Genomic DNA, 19280 nt, shown 5'->3' with positions numbered 1-19280 from the left:
ACTGGGAGATGAAAAAGCTTGCACAGGATAGAGTAGCATGGAGAGCTGCATCAAACCAGTCTCAGGACTGAAGACCACAACAACAACATATAGGATAGTTTACCAAGGGGTATCCGTCGTTGGTAGGTTACATCAGTCAAGTAACTGATTTTAGAGTCGCATTGATTAGAAGTTTCCGTCATTTTATATGTTTTTTTTCCTTGTTGTGGTTTTGTGGAGTATTACTAAATATTTCGCCTTTTACGCATTTCTATCACCGCATCAGTGGTCAGTGCAACCTCACAGCACACCCAGGATAACTTTCCGGTAACGCCAAGAATTTTTGCTTAATGGGAGGGACTCTAAAAGTGTGTACTCAGCCTCGTGGCTCCAATTGAAGAGCAACTTGACCGATTACTAGCGGCTCCACCTCACGAAAACTGACAGAGGCCCGGAGAGGGTGTGCTGAACCCACACTCCTATATGTCACATCCAGTGACGGCAGTGGCGGAAGATGACACTGGGGTCGGTCGGTGTCTGTGGAATCTCGAGTCTGTAGACAGACTTTAAGAGTTTTTACACATTTAAGTGCTGTATAGTACGAGTACATTAAACCCGTTTGGAATATATTGTTAATTCTACAGGCACTAAATTTTATAGTGAATAAAGTTCAACACATTTTTTTAACTATTTATTTAACATGTGGACAGCTAATCCATACTTCGTTTTCGGGATAAGCTTTCTTACCAAGCAACATGTGATACATGCAAATGAGTTGACTTACTGCTGTGTCTTAACAATCTCATCTATCCACAAAATAGCAATTTTTATTACTTGCCAACGGTTTCTACTTCAAAATTTATTTAATTTATTAGTTTTGATAATACTTCTGTTTAATTTGATTTCACTTATTATCTGTGCGTCGTGGAGTAATAATGTGGCAGATAGACTATTAAATACAGTACTGACAAAATTTTCTCGTATGAAAACTCTTTTAAATTTGTATCTAATACTTGTTCCTAGGTACATAATCATATTCTACTTCGCAACATGTTTCCACATTTCGAAGAACTTTAATTTTCCGGTGTGATTTTTACAATTTCAGAAACATACGGCGGCGCATAAAAAGTGAATGCTATCATTTAACAATGGAATAAAATATACGTTAAACTTCTATGTCAGGGCTTGCTGGAAGCGGAAGTCTAAAATGAATTCTTAGCTGTACACACTGAAAATTACTCCATATCTTAGCAGTATCTGTGTTACCACAGGCTGGACAAGTGGTCACCGTGAATTGATTATTCCGTACAGATTCACCTTTTATTAACATTACAGTTCGCAAATTCTTGCAGTCGACACTGTAGTCAACAATGTCCTCAGTGAAAATTCTTTCGAAACCGCGTTCTTCATCCATAATGTTTTGTAAACCCCGTCTGACTGCTGTCCTCTACAGCTTGTCTTTTTGCTGTATCCTTCACCTCTTTTTCTCATTGTTATTCAGCTATGGCTGGAAGGAGAATAGAAATGTCGTCGTCCGTATATCTAAAGTTTTAACAATTATGTGACTCATAAAAGAAAAAGCAATCCTGCTAAGGAGGAAATGTCACCTTAAAATTCTATAAAAATAATAAACGATGGTTTGTGAAAAGGATACTTGCTACTCAACGTATAGCAGAGAAGGCCTTGTTGGGCGAAAGCTCATTTTGCGACAGTCTTCTTGTTGCGCCTATGTGCGACTCAGCATCTTCGCTATATGGTGAGTAGCAACTATCTTTTCCACAATATTGTTGCATTCCATCCTGGATTTTCCGCTGTCTGATAAATTATGGTTTAGAATTTTGCGAATAATAAGTGCAAAAATATTGTAACAAATGAAAAGAAGGATTAAACAAGATTGTACCGAGTCCGGTAAAAAGACGTTCACTAGAGCCTTTAAGTGTCTGCAAAGAGAAAAATTACAAGGAGATTGGTGACTTTGACGACCAGGCCGCGTCTTCTCGAGAAGGGGTCAAGGAAACAACTCCCTCAAAATTTATAGAGAATGCCAAGAAGTGTGAGCTGTGGCCCTGTATAGTTGGACCTAGAATTACCGCTCTTCATGACCCCAACAAACTGGTTTAAGACAGGTCGGAGTAAGATCTCCATCAAATGACAGTAGCGATTTGCATTAACCATCATGAAATTCAGGATTTTCAGCTGACCAGTAGCGGAAATTTTGTTTATTCACAGTATCTGACTGTGGGGCCCTACCCACTCATCGCGTACAGGGTACCTAAGGGACGCTGCGTTCTCGGAATGCTATACAACAATTGAAGCAAATATCATTATTGGTTTTATTTCAATAAAGCAGAGTGACAATACTAAGCTTGTATTTACAAATGTCGCAAGCGACGGGCGACATGCAAACAGTAATGTTCTTCGCGCTTGTATTCTCCTCCTGTAGAGACTGTATGGGGTGCGGTCCTAATCAGCGCACCATTGCCCGACGTAGTTCCACCACCTTCTCTTCTCTTGCCTTCTTCATTTTCGTTCATGCGCTTTTGGTTACGCTACAACATTCCTCCCCTCGCCCCCCCCCCCTTCCAGTCAACGTGTAGGGAATGCGACCACAGTGGGGGGGGGGGGGGGGGGAGTGTGGAGGCAGGAGTGTGGTCTGGGCGCATAGCCGGGCCGGAAGCTGTCGCAGCAGGGGACGTGAAGCTTCCGGGCGTAGGGCGTACCCCGCCATTTGGTCTGCGCTCTGGCGGAAACGTTCCCTGGAAAACGAGCAGAAGGGTGTGTGTCAAACTCCCAATGCCATGAAACACATGAAGAATGCGGCGACTGCTGGGGTGTGGGAGGGTCCAGCTCCATCGGTAGAGCGAGAGGAGGTGGAGGAGACTCAGTCTCCATGGGGTCGTCCCGCGGTGTGATGATGACAACCTCTTACGGCTGCTGTGGTCGGTCTGTCCACTGGATCCGTGAATCTGAGGTAAGATATACTGATAGATCTTCGTGCACATGACAGAGGCGAAGTTGATCTCGATGGCAGTGCTGCAAACCATCTGGACCTGAAAGAAGAGTCTTGAAAGCGCCAAATTGATGGACGATCTCGCCTCGAGCCCGCTAAAAAATCTGTAAAAGACAATATCATGCGGCGCGAAGCGATACTTGCGGCCTTCCTTGGGCGCCGGATGCTGAGGAGGTTGGATCAGGTGGAGCGATGTCCAAAGGGGGCGGCCGTGAAGTAATTCCGCTGGCGATGGTCCATCTCGTGGGTGCGAACGATTTGAGGCGAGGGACAGTTGCAATACTTGATCCCTGGTGGGAACAAAGCGAAGTTTGACAACCTGTGCTTGAAGGTTGTGACAAAACGTTCCGCTTCAGCGTTTGACAGTGGATGGAACGGTGCACTAGTTAAATGCTAAATGCCATTGCGCTCAGAGAATGTTTCAAATTCATCTGATGTGAACTGAGGTTCGTTGTCTGACACTATTACTTCAGGTAAACCTTCTAGGCAAAGAATCGATGACAACACCGGAATTGCGCTACGTGGCGCTGCCAAGGTCATTGGCATTGCAAAAGGAGACTTGCTATAGAGTCAACCACAATCAACCAACGAGTGGTCCAAATAGGTCCAGCAAAGCCTAAGCCAATCAGATAATTTTCGTGGAGGGGCGGACTGATTTTCCCCACACGCGTGACACTGTGTTATCATCTGTTCTATTTGGGTGAACATACTCTGCCAAGTACAGTGGCGATCCACTAACTGTTTCGTACGAACCATCCCAAAGTGTCCTTGGTGAAGTAACTACAACACTTCTTTTTGCCAAGCTTTATGGATCAACACACGTGACAGTCCACTGTCATTTTGAAGTTCTATATGCTGTGCAGTGAGTGAGGCCAAGATGTGTGAACGTACTTAAGCAAAATGTTTAAATATGAATCAGTTTCCGTGGCCTGTGTAATTTTCTTATAGTTTAGCGGAAAAGACTGAAGCAATGCAGAATCCTGAGCATCGATGTGACAACACTATGCAGCAGAAGGGTCATAATCTGTATCAGGGCAAATCGAAAGATGTGGAAGCGCTTCCGCAATAACCATATGGAGCTATCGGACCGTACACAATCTCATAATGGTTCAAAAAATGACTCTGAGCACTATGGCACTTAACATCTGAGGTCATCAGTCCCCTAGAACCTAGAACTACTTAAACCTAACTAACCTAAGGACGTGACACACATTCATGCCCGAGGCAGCATTGGAACCTCCGACCGTTGCGGTCTCACGGTTCCAGACTGAAGCGCCTAGAACCGGTCGGCCACATCGACCGGCTCTCGTACTGGTACTGAGACAAAAACAAAGCCCATCGTTGAAATTTTTGGGAAGTTCGTACAGGAGCCGGCTTCGACGGATGAAACAAGGACTGTATAGCCTTGTGATCCGTTGGTAAGTAGAATTTTTTGCCATACAAATAGTGGTGGAATTAGGTGACACACCACACAATAGCCAAAGCCACTTTTTCTAGAAAGAAGGAGAGCTTCTGTGAAGTTTGGAAGGTAGGAGACGAGGTACTGGCGGAATTAAAGCTGTGAGGACGGGGGGTGCGTCGTGCGTGGGTCGCTCAGTTAGTTGAGCACTTGCCCGCGAAAGGCAAAGGTCCCGAATTCGACTCTCGGTCCGGCACACAGTTTTAATCTGCCAGGAAGTTTCCTCTGTTTCCTTTTGTAAATAATTACACTGAGCATTGGACAACACTTTTGCTGCGAAAGCAGTAGGTCTGTCCTTATCACCAATTCTGTGTGGAAGCACTGCACCGGTTCCGTAAGGTTCAAATGGCTCTGCGCACTATGGGGATTAACATTTGAGGTCATCAGTCCCCTAGAACTTAGAACTACTTAAACCTAGCTAACCTGAGGACATCACACACATCCATGCCCGAGGCAGGATTCGAACCTGCGACCGTAGCAGTCGCGTGGTTCCCGGAATTAAGCGCCTAGAACCGCTCGGCCACACCTACTGGCTTACGTAAGGGGAGCGTCAACTTGCAATACTACTGGTTTGACAGGTTCAAAGTTAACTAAGCACCGGTGACTAGTCAATGCATCTTTACGTTTCTGAAATGCTACTTGTCACTCATCTGTCCAAACAAAGGGGACGTTCTTGCGACGGAAGCGATGTAATGGAACCGCTATTTGTGCAGCTTTCGGTATGAACCGGATATAATAGTTCATTTTCCCTAAGACTGACTGCAATTCTGTGATGTTGCGAGGAACTGGAAAATTTAGTATGGGTAACAAAAGTGACTGAAGAGGATGTACACTTTGACTGTTTATGACTGACCAAGATGCTGCAACTCAGGTTTAAAAAGTCACACTTGTCCAGTCTGCACTGTAGTCCTCCATCAGGTAGCACACGAAACAAAGCACGTAAATTGGCAATATGGTTCAAATGGCTCTAAGCACTATGGGACATCAGTCCCCTAGAACTTAGAACTACTTAAACCTAACTAACCTAAGGACATCACACACATCCGTGGCCGAGGCAGGATTCGAACCTTCGACCGTAGCAGCAGCGCCTAGAACCGCTCGGCAAAGTTGGAATACGATCAGGTGTACGATCTGCTACGACAATATCGTCTAAATAGTTTGAACAGTTTGGCACTTGTGCAGTCAGCTGTTCCAAATACCGTTCGAAACTGGCGAGTGCGGAAGCAGTACTAAAAACCAAATATTTGAAACTGGAAAATGTGGTAAGGTCTTTTGGGGCCAAACTATTTAGGCATCGGTCCCTAAGCTTACACACTACTTAATCTAACTTACACTAACTTACGCTAAGGACGACACACACACCCATGCCCGAGGGAGGACTCGAACCTCCGACGGGGGGAGCCGTGAGCGCCGTAACAAGACGCCTCAGATCGCGCGGCTACACTCGCGGCCTCAAATATTTGAACAAACCCAAATGAGCATTTATTATTACACACACCTTTTGAGATTGATAATCGAGAGGTATCTGAAGATATGCATCGCGCAAATTAGTTTTTGAAAAGTATCGCCTAGCGACTAATCCGTCGACGAGATCCTCTGGACGTGGCAATGGATAAGTATCAATCACAGCTTGTGGGTTGGCTGTGGACTTAAAGTCAACACCGAGCCAAATGCGACCTGAAGGTTTGGGGAACAAAACAAGTGGACTTCCCCATTGACTAGCTGATATGGGCGCAATAACTCCGTTATCTTGCAATTCGTTAAGTTCAGCATCGACTTTGTCCCGTAATGCAATGGAGACAGTTCTGGCCCGGCAAAATTTCGGCTGAGCGTAGTCTTTCAGCGTGATATATGCAAAAAAAATTGTTTGCTTTCCTAAACATTCAGAAAAGAGTTCCAGGAATTCTTTTAGCAAGCTAGCTACACTCTTTCTTGCATTGAATTTAGGCACTGACAACACATTGTCCTGAATGTTAAAGCCAAACAAGAATGAAGACCATTTATGTTCCCACACACTCGTGATTGTAGGACTGTAAAAGTCAGGGTCTTGTAGGTGAGCGATACAGAACAGGCAAAGTACATTTCCAAGAACGGGAATGTCTTGTCTGTTATAAGCCGTCAGTTGCGTGCTAGTTTTGGACAGGCGTCGGGAGTCCAACAGTTCGTACGTTTGACGACTGAGCAATGTGAAAGAGGCGCCCGTGTCCAACTGAAATTTCACACTTCTCGCACGAAGAATTAAATGAACAAGAAGATTGTTTGACTGATGTATCACTGACATAACTGCACAGTTGCTAGTTGCAGACTTTGAATATACCGCATTAATCAAAAAAGATGTTCAAATGTGTGTGAAATCTTATGGGACTTAACTGCTAAGATCATCAGTCCCTAAGCTTACACACTACTTAACCTAAAGTATCCTAAGGACAACACACACACCCATGCCCGAGGGAGGACTCGAACCTCCGCCAGGACCAGCCGCTCAGTCATACAGCATTAATGACATGGGCCCTAACGAGAGTTAGGGTTGTTTGGGGAAGGAGACCAGACAACAAGGTCATCGGTCTCATCGGATTAGGGAAGGACGGGGAAGGAAGACGGCCGTGCCCTTTCAAAGGAACCATCCAGGGAAATACCTGGAGCGATATAGGGAAATCACGGAAAACCTAAATCAGGATGGCCGAACGCGGGATTGAACCATCGTCCTCCAGAATGCGAGTCCAGTGTGCTTGTGACGAGAGTTTTGAGAGTGGGCTGAATTATAATGTTTGTTCCATTGCAAACACACGGATTGTATATATCCTTTTCTACTACAAGCATAACACTGAGCTTGTCAGTAGGGGCAGTCTTGGCGTTTTTGCCGTGAATAATACATAGGGCAAGATTTAATTCTGTTTGCCTGTGTAGCCGCCGGCATAGCGAACTGCGTATGGGGCATGGAACGTTGTTTACTTGGCATAGCTAGCGCAAGCCGCCGGTGCGGAATGGTCGATCGCAAGCAAGGGACTCAACCTGACAAATGGCTGGCTGCTCCAATGTATGAGCCTACAGGGCACCTGAAGCGTATTGATCTAGTATTTGCACCACCTCTTCAGATGATGGATCGGACTGTTTCAAAATCTGTTTTCTGAGTTTGACATCAGGCACACTGTACACGATCGCATTACAACATAAGATCTGGATATGAAGCACGAAAATCACATTTAAATTTGAATTTTTTTTGTCATACCCTGCAAATATGTTACCCACTTGTTCTGACCGTTTTTTGCAATTAAAGAATTGATACCTAGCAGCTATCACGTTCACTTGTTGGTCATAATAGTTTGTTAGCCAGGCGACTACGCTGTCATAGGTGAGAATGGCATTAGGAAAGAGTTTCTGACTTAATTTGAACACTACTGTGGGTAACAGTACCTGGTACATCGTGAACACGGGTATGGGCTTCGAACTGGGACAGCCACTCGAGCCATTCCTCTTCTTGGTCACGAAACTGTCGAAAGGGTGGTATAGCAGCTGTGGCAGGAGGTGCTTCTTCCGTCGGGTTCAAAGTGTTGGTGGGTAGCTGCTGCACCATGTGAAGTAGTCCAGACATCTGATGCGTCTGGAACTGAAACACCTGCATTAGCTGTGTGGTATCTAACGCTTGCGGTTGCGGCACCTGAGCACGGGGAGCGACAGGAGGAGTGGGCATTTAAGGAAAACACAAATGCAACCAATAGACAAGGCAATCAATTTAAACAAGGACAAAAGTAAAGAAAATTTCTGCAACGCCCACCTGGAAACACTGATTAGCAAAATCGACAAGAATCTGTTGAAACAAGGAGCGGCTGTGCAAAGCAAATACAAGAGAGAATTAAAGCGCCAGCAAAAAACAGAAACGAAACTACTGTCACCATCCCGCACGGGTTTCAGCGGATACTCGTCGCCAAATGTGGGGTTCTGTCCACTCGTATAGGGTGATTAAGGGATGCTGCATTCTCGGAATGCTATACAACAATTCAAGCAAGTAACATTAGTAGTTTTATTTCAATGAAGAAATGATGAAGGTGTATTTAGATGTACCGAGACCGTGGTCAAGGATTTCAATAAATCTCTATCCTGCAACTGTTTGGCTGTTATTATTTTCCGTGATGTCAATGAAGAATATTGACAATATTTGTTATATCTACAACAACTGTTGCAAGCGATGGGCGACATGCAAACAGTAATGTTCTTCGTTATAGACAAAGTCCAAACAAACAATGGATAACTAATAACTGTTCTGCGAGTGCCGGTCTACAGCTGAACGAATATTGTCCCAAAAATAAGCGTACAATGAGCGGCCGAGGCTGGCAAGAGGGCTCCTGTTGTGGTGCGGTCCTAGTCAGCGCACCATTGGCCGACGTAGTTCCACCGCCTTCTCTTCTCTTACGGTCTTCATCTTCGCTCCGGCCCTTGTGGTTACGCCAGAACACTGATAACCTTAAGTGAGTCTCAACAAAAGAAATCAAAACATCGCCAGGGAGCCGGCCGCTGTGGTCGAACGGTTGTAGGTGCTTCAGTTCAGAACCACGCTGCTGCTACGGTCGCAGGTTCGAATCCTGCCTCGGGCATGGATGTGTGTGAAGTCCTTAGGTTAGTTAGATTTAAGTAGTTGCAAGTCTAGGGGACTGATGACCTCAGATGTTAAGTCCCATAGTGCTCAGAGCCATTCGAACCATCGCCAGGGGGGTGTTCTAAACAATTTTCCGTCACACAGCGCTGCGAGTTTCAAAATCTGTCTGTCTTAATTTTTGGGTAACCATCATTTCGTAAGGATGCTTTTCAAGAGTTTGGCCGGCCGGGGTGGCCGAGCCGTTCTCGCCGATACAGTCTGGAACCACGCGACAGCTACGGCCGCACGTTCGAATCCTCCGTCGGGCATGGATGTGTGTGATGTAGTTAGGTTAGTTAGGTTTAAGTAGTTCCAGGGGACTGATGACCTTAGAAGTTAAGTCCCATAGTGCTCAGAGCCATTTGAGGCACTTTTCCAAGAGTTTATTGCAGACCCTTCTTACACCGCTATCAGGAAATCTCAAAGCAGCTGCATGTATAAGAGCTGAAAGCTTTGGAGAATGTTGGACGAACGTTCTCACACGCTCCGCATTTTCCAGCGTTGTCACAGTTCCAGTTTGGCCAGTAGATTTTAGTTTCAGTGCAAGACCTGAATTTCTATGGCTTGGTACCCAAACTCGAATAGTTTTGTCAGGAACGGAATCATGTCGGCCAAGTTCGAGACGAATATGAAATGCTCTCTGAGTAGTAATGAAGGAACAACCATTACGAATATACTCTTGCACAACATACGCTCGGTGCTCACCTAGCCCAGCCATTGCGTCTGCTAGAAATGCAGGTACGCCGCTATCGACCGATACCCCCTACACATCAGTATCCCCACCGCATCTCTCACAGCGGCCTCCCCAAGTACGGGAGATCTTTTGGTCGAGCACCGTATTAATATTCGCGGAGTTATTTTTTTCACCAGGTGACGCGTCTATGGATATTAAGAAGACGCCAAGCAGTTGCAAATGCGCTGACAAGACGCGTACTGCTTGTGTTAGGTGGTGGGGACATGTATTGCAAGGCGCATAACAAGACAAAATACCGCGTCCGAGACAATAATGGAGCATTTTATAGAGCAGCACGTGTATCCAACGGTCTACTACCGTCCTGCTCTTGTCCGACTGCCTTTATAACGCTTATAAAATCGTAACTTAACGTGAAATCAAATTAATAAAAAAAGATAAGCTGTCCAGCACGCTGTGACGGGAGTAATCACAACTTGAGTGTAACATCTGCGTTTCCTGCTTTAAGAACAGATTAAGACACGATAAAACCATTATTTTATTTCCAGGGCTGGAATGACCTCAGTTTCCATGGCTCTGACCAAATTCCGACGCCTAATATTGACGCCCTGGCGTACAACGGGATCATCTTGAACAGCCATTACGTTTTGCCAGTGTGCACGCCATCCAGGGCTGCACTTATGACGGGGAAGTACCCTATACGCACAGGTGAGGAAATTTCTGTACGGGTTGTGCCGTCTCAGTGTCTTAGTTATAACTCAATGCATGCCGCAATTCAAAGCATTCCACGAACACTGTCCTTTTCTTAGACCAAGGGTACACTTTTCGTTGCTTTTGGTCAGTAGCCTGAGCTGTTGCAAGATGAGATGTTGCAAGACTTCCTTACATTCTTCATCCAGGTATTACAGCAAAATGGATGTGGAGCTAACGGTTTCAGTGAGGGCGTATTTGTGAGTTGGCTTCCAGGTCCGCCTATCTGATAATTCAAGGATGATTACCGAGAACTGTGGTCGGGACCTAGGAATTTTTTCATAAAACATCTTTGCCCGTTATTTCAAACAAAAATTACGAATTGTGTATTTACATTAGAGTATATATTTCGGAAAACTGAGTATGTAATTTTACGGGGAGTTGTAATATGGTGTCAAAAAGCTCCGAAATGTATCGTTCACCAGCGAAATTAGCACACATGCTCTACAGTTCGAACACAGTAATGTAAACGTGTGATGCGAAGCGAGAGTGAGCACACCATTGTTCTATTACTGACACACTCTCATACTGCAGGTCTCTAACAGCGAGCTATTGTTCGAAAACTTTGTTCACCGAAAGCGGTGACAGCGGAGTGGCAGGGTGGAAGGACGTTCAACAGTGATAGAATAAGACAGTTTAGCAGACGATCCTAAACTCTTATGACTTTCTTGGTGAGTACACCTTCATTTAATTCATTTTTCCTTCCTGCGTCGTCTCGCTGAGATAACTGATGTGATATTGTGGTTCGCATTCGGAAGACTAGTTTACTCGACCTCTTCCCGCTATTCTGTTGTGTGCAGGCCTCTTCATCTCAACATCCACTTCAACCTCCGTCATATAGTCTAGCGTCCGATAAATTTTACTTTCCACCCTCCTCTCCATTAGTGAGACCGCCAGTGCACCACCTGCGAAAGATGTATGGCAGCCAGTGGACACACGCGCTCGTAAAACGTTCCAAAAGACTTTTTTTATAATATATATCTCTAAATACCTAGAATAATGCAGGTAATGACTTACTTTTAACGGTAGAAGTATTTTCCCGTTCTATACGAATTTGTTAAGTAGACTGTACTAAGAAATATGGTTCTGAGACAAGTATACATTGAGTAATGTTGACCATCGTGATGTGGTCATTAAATATACGTTTTGGTTACGTACTCAGCTGTAAGGTGGTATTACTTCTACTCGACATGGAAAACATCTTTCTTCGTGAAAACACTGTTGAATAGTGATAGTCACACCCAGCCCGTATTTCGCGTAGGATAAAAGAAATTAGAGCTCGTACTGAGCAATGCGTTCCTCTCCCGATCAACTTGTTTTGGGTGGGCTGGGAGTAAAATAAAGGTTTATGGAGGAGCTACGAAAAGTTCTCGCGATAATTACTGTCCACATCTATTTAGTCCAACCTGATAAGTGTCTCAGAATGATGAACGTATCCCCTAAAATTTCTTGAAACACCATGAAAATCCTAAATATGTTATGCAACTGATATCTAATTCTAGGTTCGAAGGGCAATAGTACGTATTTATTCTCAACACCACAATCGCATTAGCTCTCCGTGGTGGAGCTGTATCACGTTTGGGAAGGCTATGTATCTGCCAGCCATAGCTATGAGGGCATAATAAACTATGTTTTTCAGTCTTGGTTCTATGGCAATCAGCTGACTCCAACAACGTGGCTGACGAATTGCTTGAAGTCGTCCGGTAAAGTAACTTGCTACTCCTCCAATAGAAAGTATTACTATGTGTGAGTGTGTGCATGTGTGTGTCTAATCGATTTCCATGTTAAAACAACTACAACTGCAGCCATATTCTGCATAGTTTCTATTATGTATCCGGTTATGGATCCTTCTTATCTTCATTTTAGCCAGAGCATCAAGGCATGCTTTTCCATCATACCATTACCGAATGTTCCATTAACATCACGGTCATCTAAAACATTTACACGCACAGAATAAAATGTAACGCCGATGTATCTCATTTTTAAGAAGTCTTAACAGGAAAAAATTTCACAACTTCGTGATCAACAACATGTGAACTCGTATTACTTCAACGTGAACGGAACTGTATGAATGACATTAGGACCACTCATCCGAAAACATTAATAGGTAATGGTCTAAGTCCGGTTGACTCATTGCCTCCTTCACGTATTAGGAAGGTATAATACGTTCTCTGTTTCTGCCAGTAAGATTGTCAGGCCCTCTATAGATGTATATGTGTTTTTTGCATTCTTAGATTTACTGCCAGTACAATTTTCCATATTCTTAACACTACAAAGAAATCCTCTGTGAAGCTGTTTTGTCCCATACTGATTTGCTTATGCACGAATAGGGACTCTTTCACCAACAGCCTGTCTATACTAGGAGCAGTACTCATTGCTAGCCCACGTAATCGATTTCCAGGTTAAGTAATTAAAAATAAAGACATACAGAGCATAGTTTTATAACCAGTTATCGGTCATGATTACCTGGGATGTACCTACACCCACACAAGTCAACAGTATTTACTGTAATCCACCGGAAGATGCTGGTTTAAATCCCATGTCACTGAGTCTTATTACTGTAAATATATAGGACAAACACTGGACTGCACCTTAGTATACCAATATGAAGAGAATGACCATCAACGGCAAACGAGTTTTTGTTAATAGTGATGATTACTCATACTAATAGGAAAACCTTTGGGTAAAGGTCGTCATGGCATCATTACCAGTCACGTTATTTGTTGGTCATACGTTCTAATCAACAAAAAGTAACATGGATAATGCTACCTTGCACACAAAAAACACAAACTTAGCGCTGTATATTTCTAATAGCATCAGCCTCAATATCTATAAAAGTGGGAGATGCCACTCACAAACCCAACAAACATATGGTAGAATGTGATAATACTGCCCTAACAGTTCGTATAATCATAACGTGTGGATGACTTCTATTTCGCTTTAAGTATAATTAAGACCTTCTCATCATCTTCGTTTCTCCTCTATCCAGCGTCTGGTCGGGTTGGGGTATCAATGGTATTTCGCCACTTTACTCGGTCTCTCCACCATTCTTCTTCCACAATTTGGTTCCATAGCAGGTTTCTCCATCATTTTTCTTGGTATTCTTCTCTCTCCCATCATCTTCACATGCCCAAACCATTTTAATCTATTCTTTTCAATTTTCTCAGTCAGCTTCTCCAATTTCCTTCCTAACATTTTCATTTTCCACTCTGTCTCGCCAAGTCTTCCCTAGCACACTTCTCAGAAACTTCGTTTCACTGGATTGTATCCTACTCTCATCTCTTCTAGTCATAGTCCAAGTCTCTGACCCGTAAATTAGTACTGGTGTGAAGTGAGTCTTGTATAGCACCAGCTAGCACCTCATTGGCACTTCCCTTCAACACACCGCATACACTGGTAAAATAATCTACTGTGTTCTGTTTCTACCTCCAAACGAGCATTCCTTCATTAATACACTTCCCAGACATTTAAAGTTGTCTACTATTTCAGTATCCCGTCCATTAATATGAATTTGTCCCTTGCCCTCTCTATCCCCTCTGGTTACCAACATGGTCTTGCTTTTCTCCACACTAAATCTCATTCCATATTTCTCGACCTTATCATTTAGGATGTACCTCCATACTGATTATTCCCCACACCACAATATAATCAGCAAATAGTAACAGCTTCATCCCCTTCCTCTATGTGCTTCTTTCTCCTCTTTGACTACTTCATCTATCACCATTATAAATAGTAGTGGTGATATCACACTTCTTTGTCGTAATCCCGTAACATTATTAAACCATTCAGTCCTCCCAACTGGTGTCTGCACAAAACTAAAGCTTTTTTCTTACTTTGACTGGATGACTTCAAGTGTTTGCTTTCCAACTTCTTTTCTCTTCAAGGTTGCCCATACCTTTTCCCTGGGAACACTGTCATATGCTTTCGGGAGGTCGAGAAATGTCACCACCGGTTCTTTCCCATGCTCCCAATGCCTTTCCATCAACTGTCTCATACTAACGATTGGGTCCACTGTTGATCTACCATGACGAAAGCTATTCTGGTCCTCTTCTGACTGCCCTTCCACTTTTTCTCTGACTCTTCTTTCCAGTATCCTCTCCATTATTTTTGCTACTTGGGATATGAGTGTGATCCCTCGATAGTTCTCACATACTTTCCTGTCACCCTTATTGAAAACTGGTCCAGCTGTCTGTATCATCTCCACAGTAATTTCGTCTATCCCAGGTGCTTTCCCTGTTTTCATTATTCTCAGAGCTAGTTCCACTTCTAACATCCTCCTTTTCTTCCAGACCCCTGCACCCATGCCCTACTTCTATTCCCATTCTACGCCGTTCTTCGCATTTAGTAATTTATCAAAGCACTCTTTCCATCTTTTCCTTCTCTCCTCTGGTTGCATTAACCCTAGCATTACCAACCTATTTTTTGTTACATATAATACCAACGGGGGGGCCTCAGAGGCCCATAAAGAATACCACAATTTATTTTATCATAAATCAAGTTTATTTACTTCTGATACCTCTAATAACAATTCAAAATGCTTAGACATTGTTTTTGTATACTGGATAATAAAAGATGTTATTATAATAGGAATAAAATGAACAAATCACGAGATTCAGTTTATATATTTTTTGGAATAATGTTTCAAAATAGTGTTTTCTTATAAAAACGACTTTTTTAATTCGATACACGACATGAAGCAAACAAAATTTACTGTCTCATTCTGCAACGCATTTTTCACACAACACTGTCTTCCTGCAGTGTTTCCCACAGACGTGTTTGTGGCACTGAGAGCAGGTAACAGTTGACTTTCCCAGCGTGTTGTACTTGATCTTTTTAGATGCAGCTTCTTGGCAGCATAGGTGGCACCGTCCACGTGTTCCTGGTTCTGCTGTTGAGGATGATGGTTCTACAGAGCAGCTGAGCTTCCGTTGTGTGATGCTTTCCATTGCCATTATTACTGGCTTCTGAAGTCCATACAAATTTTGTGCCCGTTTATCTACTTGAGATCTTATTAGTTCGAGACCTAAGTTAGTGATAAAAACTCTTCTGCGGTTTAGCAAATTCTTTTTCCAATTCGGAAAGTTGAGGAGGAAGAGTGAATATGCATTTATTGCTGCTATGTCAATGAGTGTGTAGAAGAGGGACAAAGGCCATCTTCTTGTTCCTCTCTTTGTGCTGTAGTGTCTTTCCATCTGGTCTATGGTGTCCACGCCTCCCTTTGTAGAATTATAAAAAAGATTAATGTTAGTCTTTTTTGAGTCTTCATTCAACACCCCTTCTGAGTGATAAGTTGAAAGCATCAACAGCAGTCGTTTTGGCTTCTCGCGGACTAGCGTTGATGCAAGAGTAACTGGTGGCCTCTGTGTCTGATGGTCAGTATAAGCAAAGATGGAAGAGTGTAAACTGCGGCCAGTTGTAGTCTTCAGCTCTTCAGGTATGTGTCGTCTGTTAGACTGTAGGGTGCCAACAAGTGTGAGGTGAAAATCATTCCATAGAGTCTCAGCAAGCTCCACTGAAGTATAGTACCGATCTGTGGTAACATTACGGCCTGATTTTTCAATAGGTTTTATTAGTCTCTTTACAATTTCCATCGGTCCATTTGAATGCTGTGTACTTCCTGACTTGCCTGTATAGATGTCCATGCTGATCACATATCTAGTCTCAGAATCAGACAGCATTCGAATTAGAATGGCGTATTTTCCAGGTTTTTCTTTTAGAAACACCTTGAATGGACAGCGACCACGGAACAAAGACAACATCTCATCCACTGTTGTATGTAGACCAGGAATGAAATACAATGGAAGTGAAGAATTGAAGCTTTCAAAAATTTCCCTCATTGGAGCAAACTTGTCAGTCTGGCGACGAATTTCTCTTGTGTTCTTATCATCAAACCTCAATATTTTAGTCAATTCGAAAAATCGGGTCCGACTCATTGATCCATAGTACACTTGTCGGCCCTGAAGCAAAGACCATAAATCTTGGACAGGTATCTTATTGTCATGATTTGAACCCATGATTAGCAAGAGTCCTATATAACAAAATAACTCATCTTCATCTGTGTGCTGAATACCTAGTCGAGAAGCCTCTTCATTTGAGTGTAGTTTTATTAGATTCATAATGCGAGGTGTAAAAAAGACCTCTATAGCCTCTTTCGGAGACGCAATTCTTCCTTGTTGTCCTAGCCCCATTCTTTCTCGCACTATATTTTGTACAGAACGCCGATATTGTCGAGATGGCTTCGTAATATACTCTCGTCCACTTTTTGCAATGAATTTATCACATTCCGTATCATTATCATCTGGTGGATTGGCTTCAACCTCATCTTCATTCTCAGACGATGAATCAGTTCTAATTTCTTCCACATCATCATCCACTTCACTTTCCTCTAAATCTGATTCGTTCAAAACTTCTTCTAGCACTCTTTCAATGGAACTATCACGTAAACGATGTCTACTCATGTTGCTGGTTCAACAGCAGCAGAAACACTGAAAATGACAATGGTCCGCTTCATAATAATATGTCTGAAGGCAACAATGCCAAAATTCGTTTCATGGTAAGAATTTGAAACGAGATACTCAACCTCGTAAATCTTTCCTTGCTATTACCAGCGGGTGGGCTTCTAAGGCCCACAGAGAATTAAATCAAGTAAATGAATTTTAATTACATTTTTATTCCGAAATTCTGTAATGACTCAATAGTACATTCAATAACGAACAGTTACCTTTGCTTTCAAGTTCATATATCAAAGGGTGTGGATACAACATAGAAAAACTGAGTCAGTGGGCCTACGAGGCCCCCCCGTTGGTAATGCTAGGGTTAATATCTCTCCGCTTTCCCCTTGCACCAGCTTTGTGTATGTTTTTTACTGATAGTAGCATCTTTTCCAACTCTCGGGTGAATTTCTCCCAGTTTTTCCTCTTTTCTTCTGCTACCATTTTCTTACAGTTATTTTTACTATCCTGGTATTTCCTTTTACTTTCAGCTGTTCGGTCTCTGTTCCATTCATGCCAGGCTCTCTTCTTTTCATTACTGCCTCCTTCACCCTCACATTCCACCATGGTGTCTCCTTTTCCTTTACCCTTCCGGACACTCTGCCATAGGTCCTCTCAGTAAATCTTACAAACGCTTCTTTGAATTTACCCCATTCCCCTTCCACATTGTTATATTCGGTTTTAGGGATTTTACGCTTAAGTAACTGCTTAAACGTTTCTTCTACCATGCCATCCTCTAGTTTCCACACTTTCATTTTCCTTTCCCTTTCTTCCTTTATGTCTTTCAATTCATCGAAACTCATCTTCGCCACCACCACTCGATGGTCTTCATCAAAAGCCTCTCCTGGGAGTGCAGTTACATCCATCAACGGTCTTCGATTTTTCCGTTCCATCAGAAAGTAGTCAATGACCGTCTTCGTCCGTCTATCACCCCATCCGTATCTCGTTATCTTTTGGCTATTCTTTTTATGGAACCATGTGTTGCCCACAATCAGCCCATTTCTTTCACAGAAATCAACCAGTTTCTCTCCTTCCTCATTTTCCCTCCCATTCTTAGCCTTTCTTTGCCTACCGGCCCATTTAGGTCACAAAATACAGTTGCTTCCACATCTGTAATTATACTCTGTAATACCTCTAGAAAATCCTCTATGTTCTTTATTTCCTGTGGTGCATATACTTAGATGAAGTCTTTCTCTACATTCCTTGTGGTCAGCCGAATTCTCATCACCCTATCACTTATGTGTTCTACTGCTTCCACATATTCCTCTAGGTTTGGTTTTACTATGATACTCACTCCATTTTTTGCTTCTTGTCCACCACTCCAGTACAGCCTTTCTCATTTTCCTCCTTCCTCTTCCCATCCATCTAACTTCTGTAAGTCCCATCAGTTCTATGTTCTCCTTTTCCATGAAGTCTATCAACTCTTTCGCCTTCCCAGTAAGGATCATCACATTAATGATACCCACCTTCATTGTGTTGGTGCCTAGTCGCCCAACACCCCAAGAACGGCGCGTCGTGTGCAGGGAACGCCCTAACCTGGTTTTGAAGTACCATTTCATGTATAGGCTGTTATTACGAAGGGGTCGACACTCCCAAAGGCATTTTAGAGCTTCTGCCAGAATAAGTTTACGCTGCTCCTAGCATGGCGAACAGACGCCTTTTGTAGCCGCCCCTCTGGAATACAGACGCTACGGGAAGTGAGATACGAAAAATGGTTCAAATGGCTCTGAGCACTATGGGACTTAACATCTATGATCATCAGTCCCCTAGAACTTAGAACTACTTAAACCTAACTAACCTAAGGACAGCACACAACACCCAGCCATCACGAGGCAGAGAAAATCCCTGACCCCGCCGGGAATCGAACCCGGGAACCCGAGCGTGGGAAGCGAGAACGCTACCGCACGACCACGAGATGCGGGCGAAGTGAGATACGGATACAGTTCTTCCGCTTTTCTACCGTTGGGACTTGTAAAATCCTCTTCCGCTTTCCACCCGTTGCCTGTCTTAACCTGTTACCCTGGCAATAGGCCCTTATAGGGTACTACCATCTGGAGCCAGATGGACCCAGGTTATTTAACGAGGTTGTTACTACTCCCCCTCCTCCTTCCTCACCACTTGCAAGGTGAGGCCCCGGGCTTGGGATCGGCACTGGCGTAGTTAATTGAGACGTTCTACTTCGATAAAAAGAAGTGTGCACAATCTATATTTAGGTCCTCAGTTCATCGCTTATGGACCCTCTGTAATAGTCAGAATACGTTATTTTT

The 19280-nt window shown here is 43.4% G+C and overlaps 1 protein-coding gene across 1 annotated transcript in view; it reads left to right on the top strand.

The window, feature by feature from the left end:
- The window catches only part of LOC124788392 (arylsulfatase B-like), a 108432-nt gene that overhangs the window by 13625 nt on the left and 75527 nt on the right, over nucleotides 1-19280 (top strand). The window contains exon 2 of the mRNA XM_047255658.1: nucleotides 10321-10480. Within this exon, the coding sequence (XP_047111614.1) occupies nucleotides 10321-10480 (160 nt within the window). The remainder of the gene's footprint in view (nucleotides 1-10320; nucleotides 10481-19280) is intronic.

The sequence above is a fragment of the Schistocerca piceifrons genome, chromosome 3, assembly GCF_021461385.2.
Source record: "Schistocerca piceifrons isolate TAMUIC-IGC-003096 chromosome 3, iqSchPice1.1, whole genome shotgun sequence".
In the NCBI taxonomy this organism is placed as follows: domain Eukaryota; kingdom Metazoa; phylum Arthropoda; class Insecta; order Orthoptera; family Acrididae; genus Schistocerca; species Schistocerca piceifrons.
The sequence above is the reverse complement of the archived record's forward strand: the minus strand, read 5'-3'. Positions and strand labels throughout refer to the sequence as shown.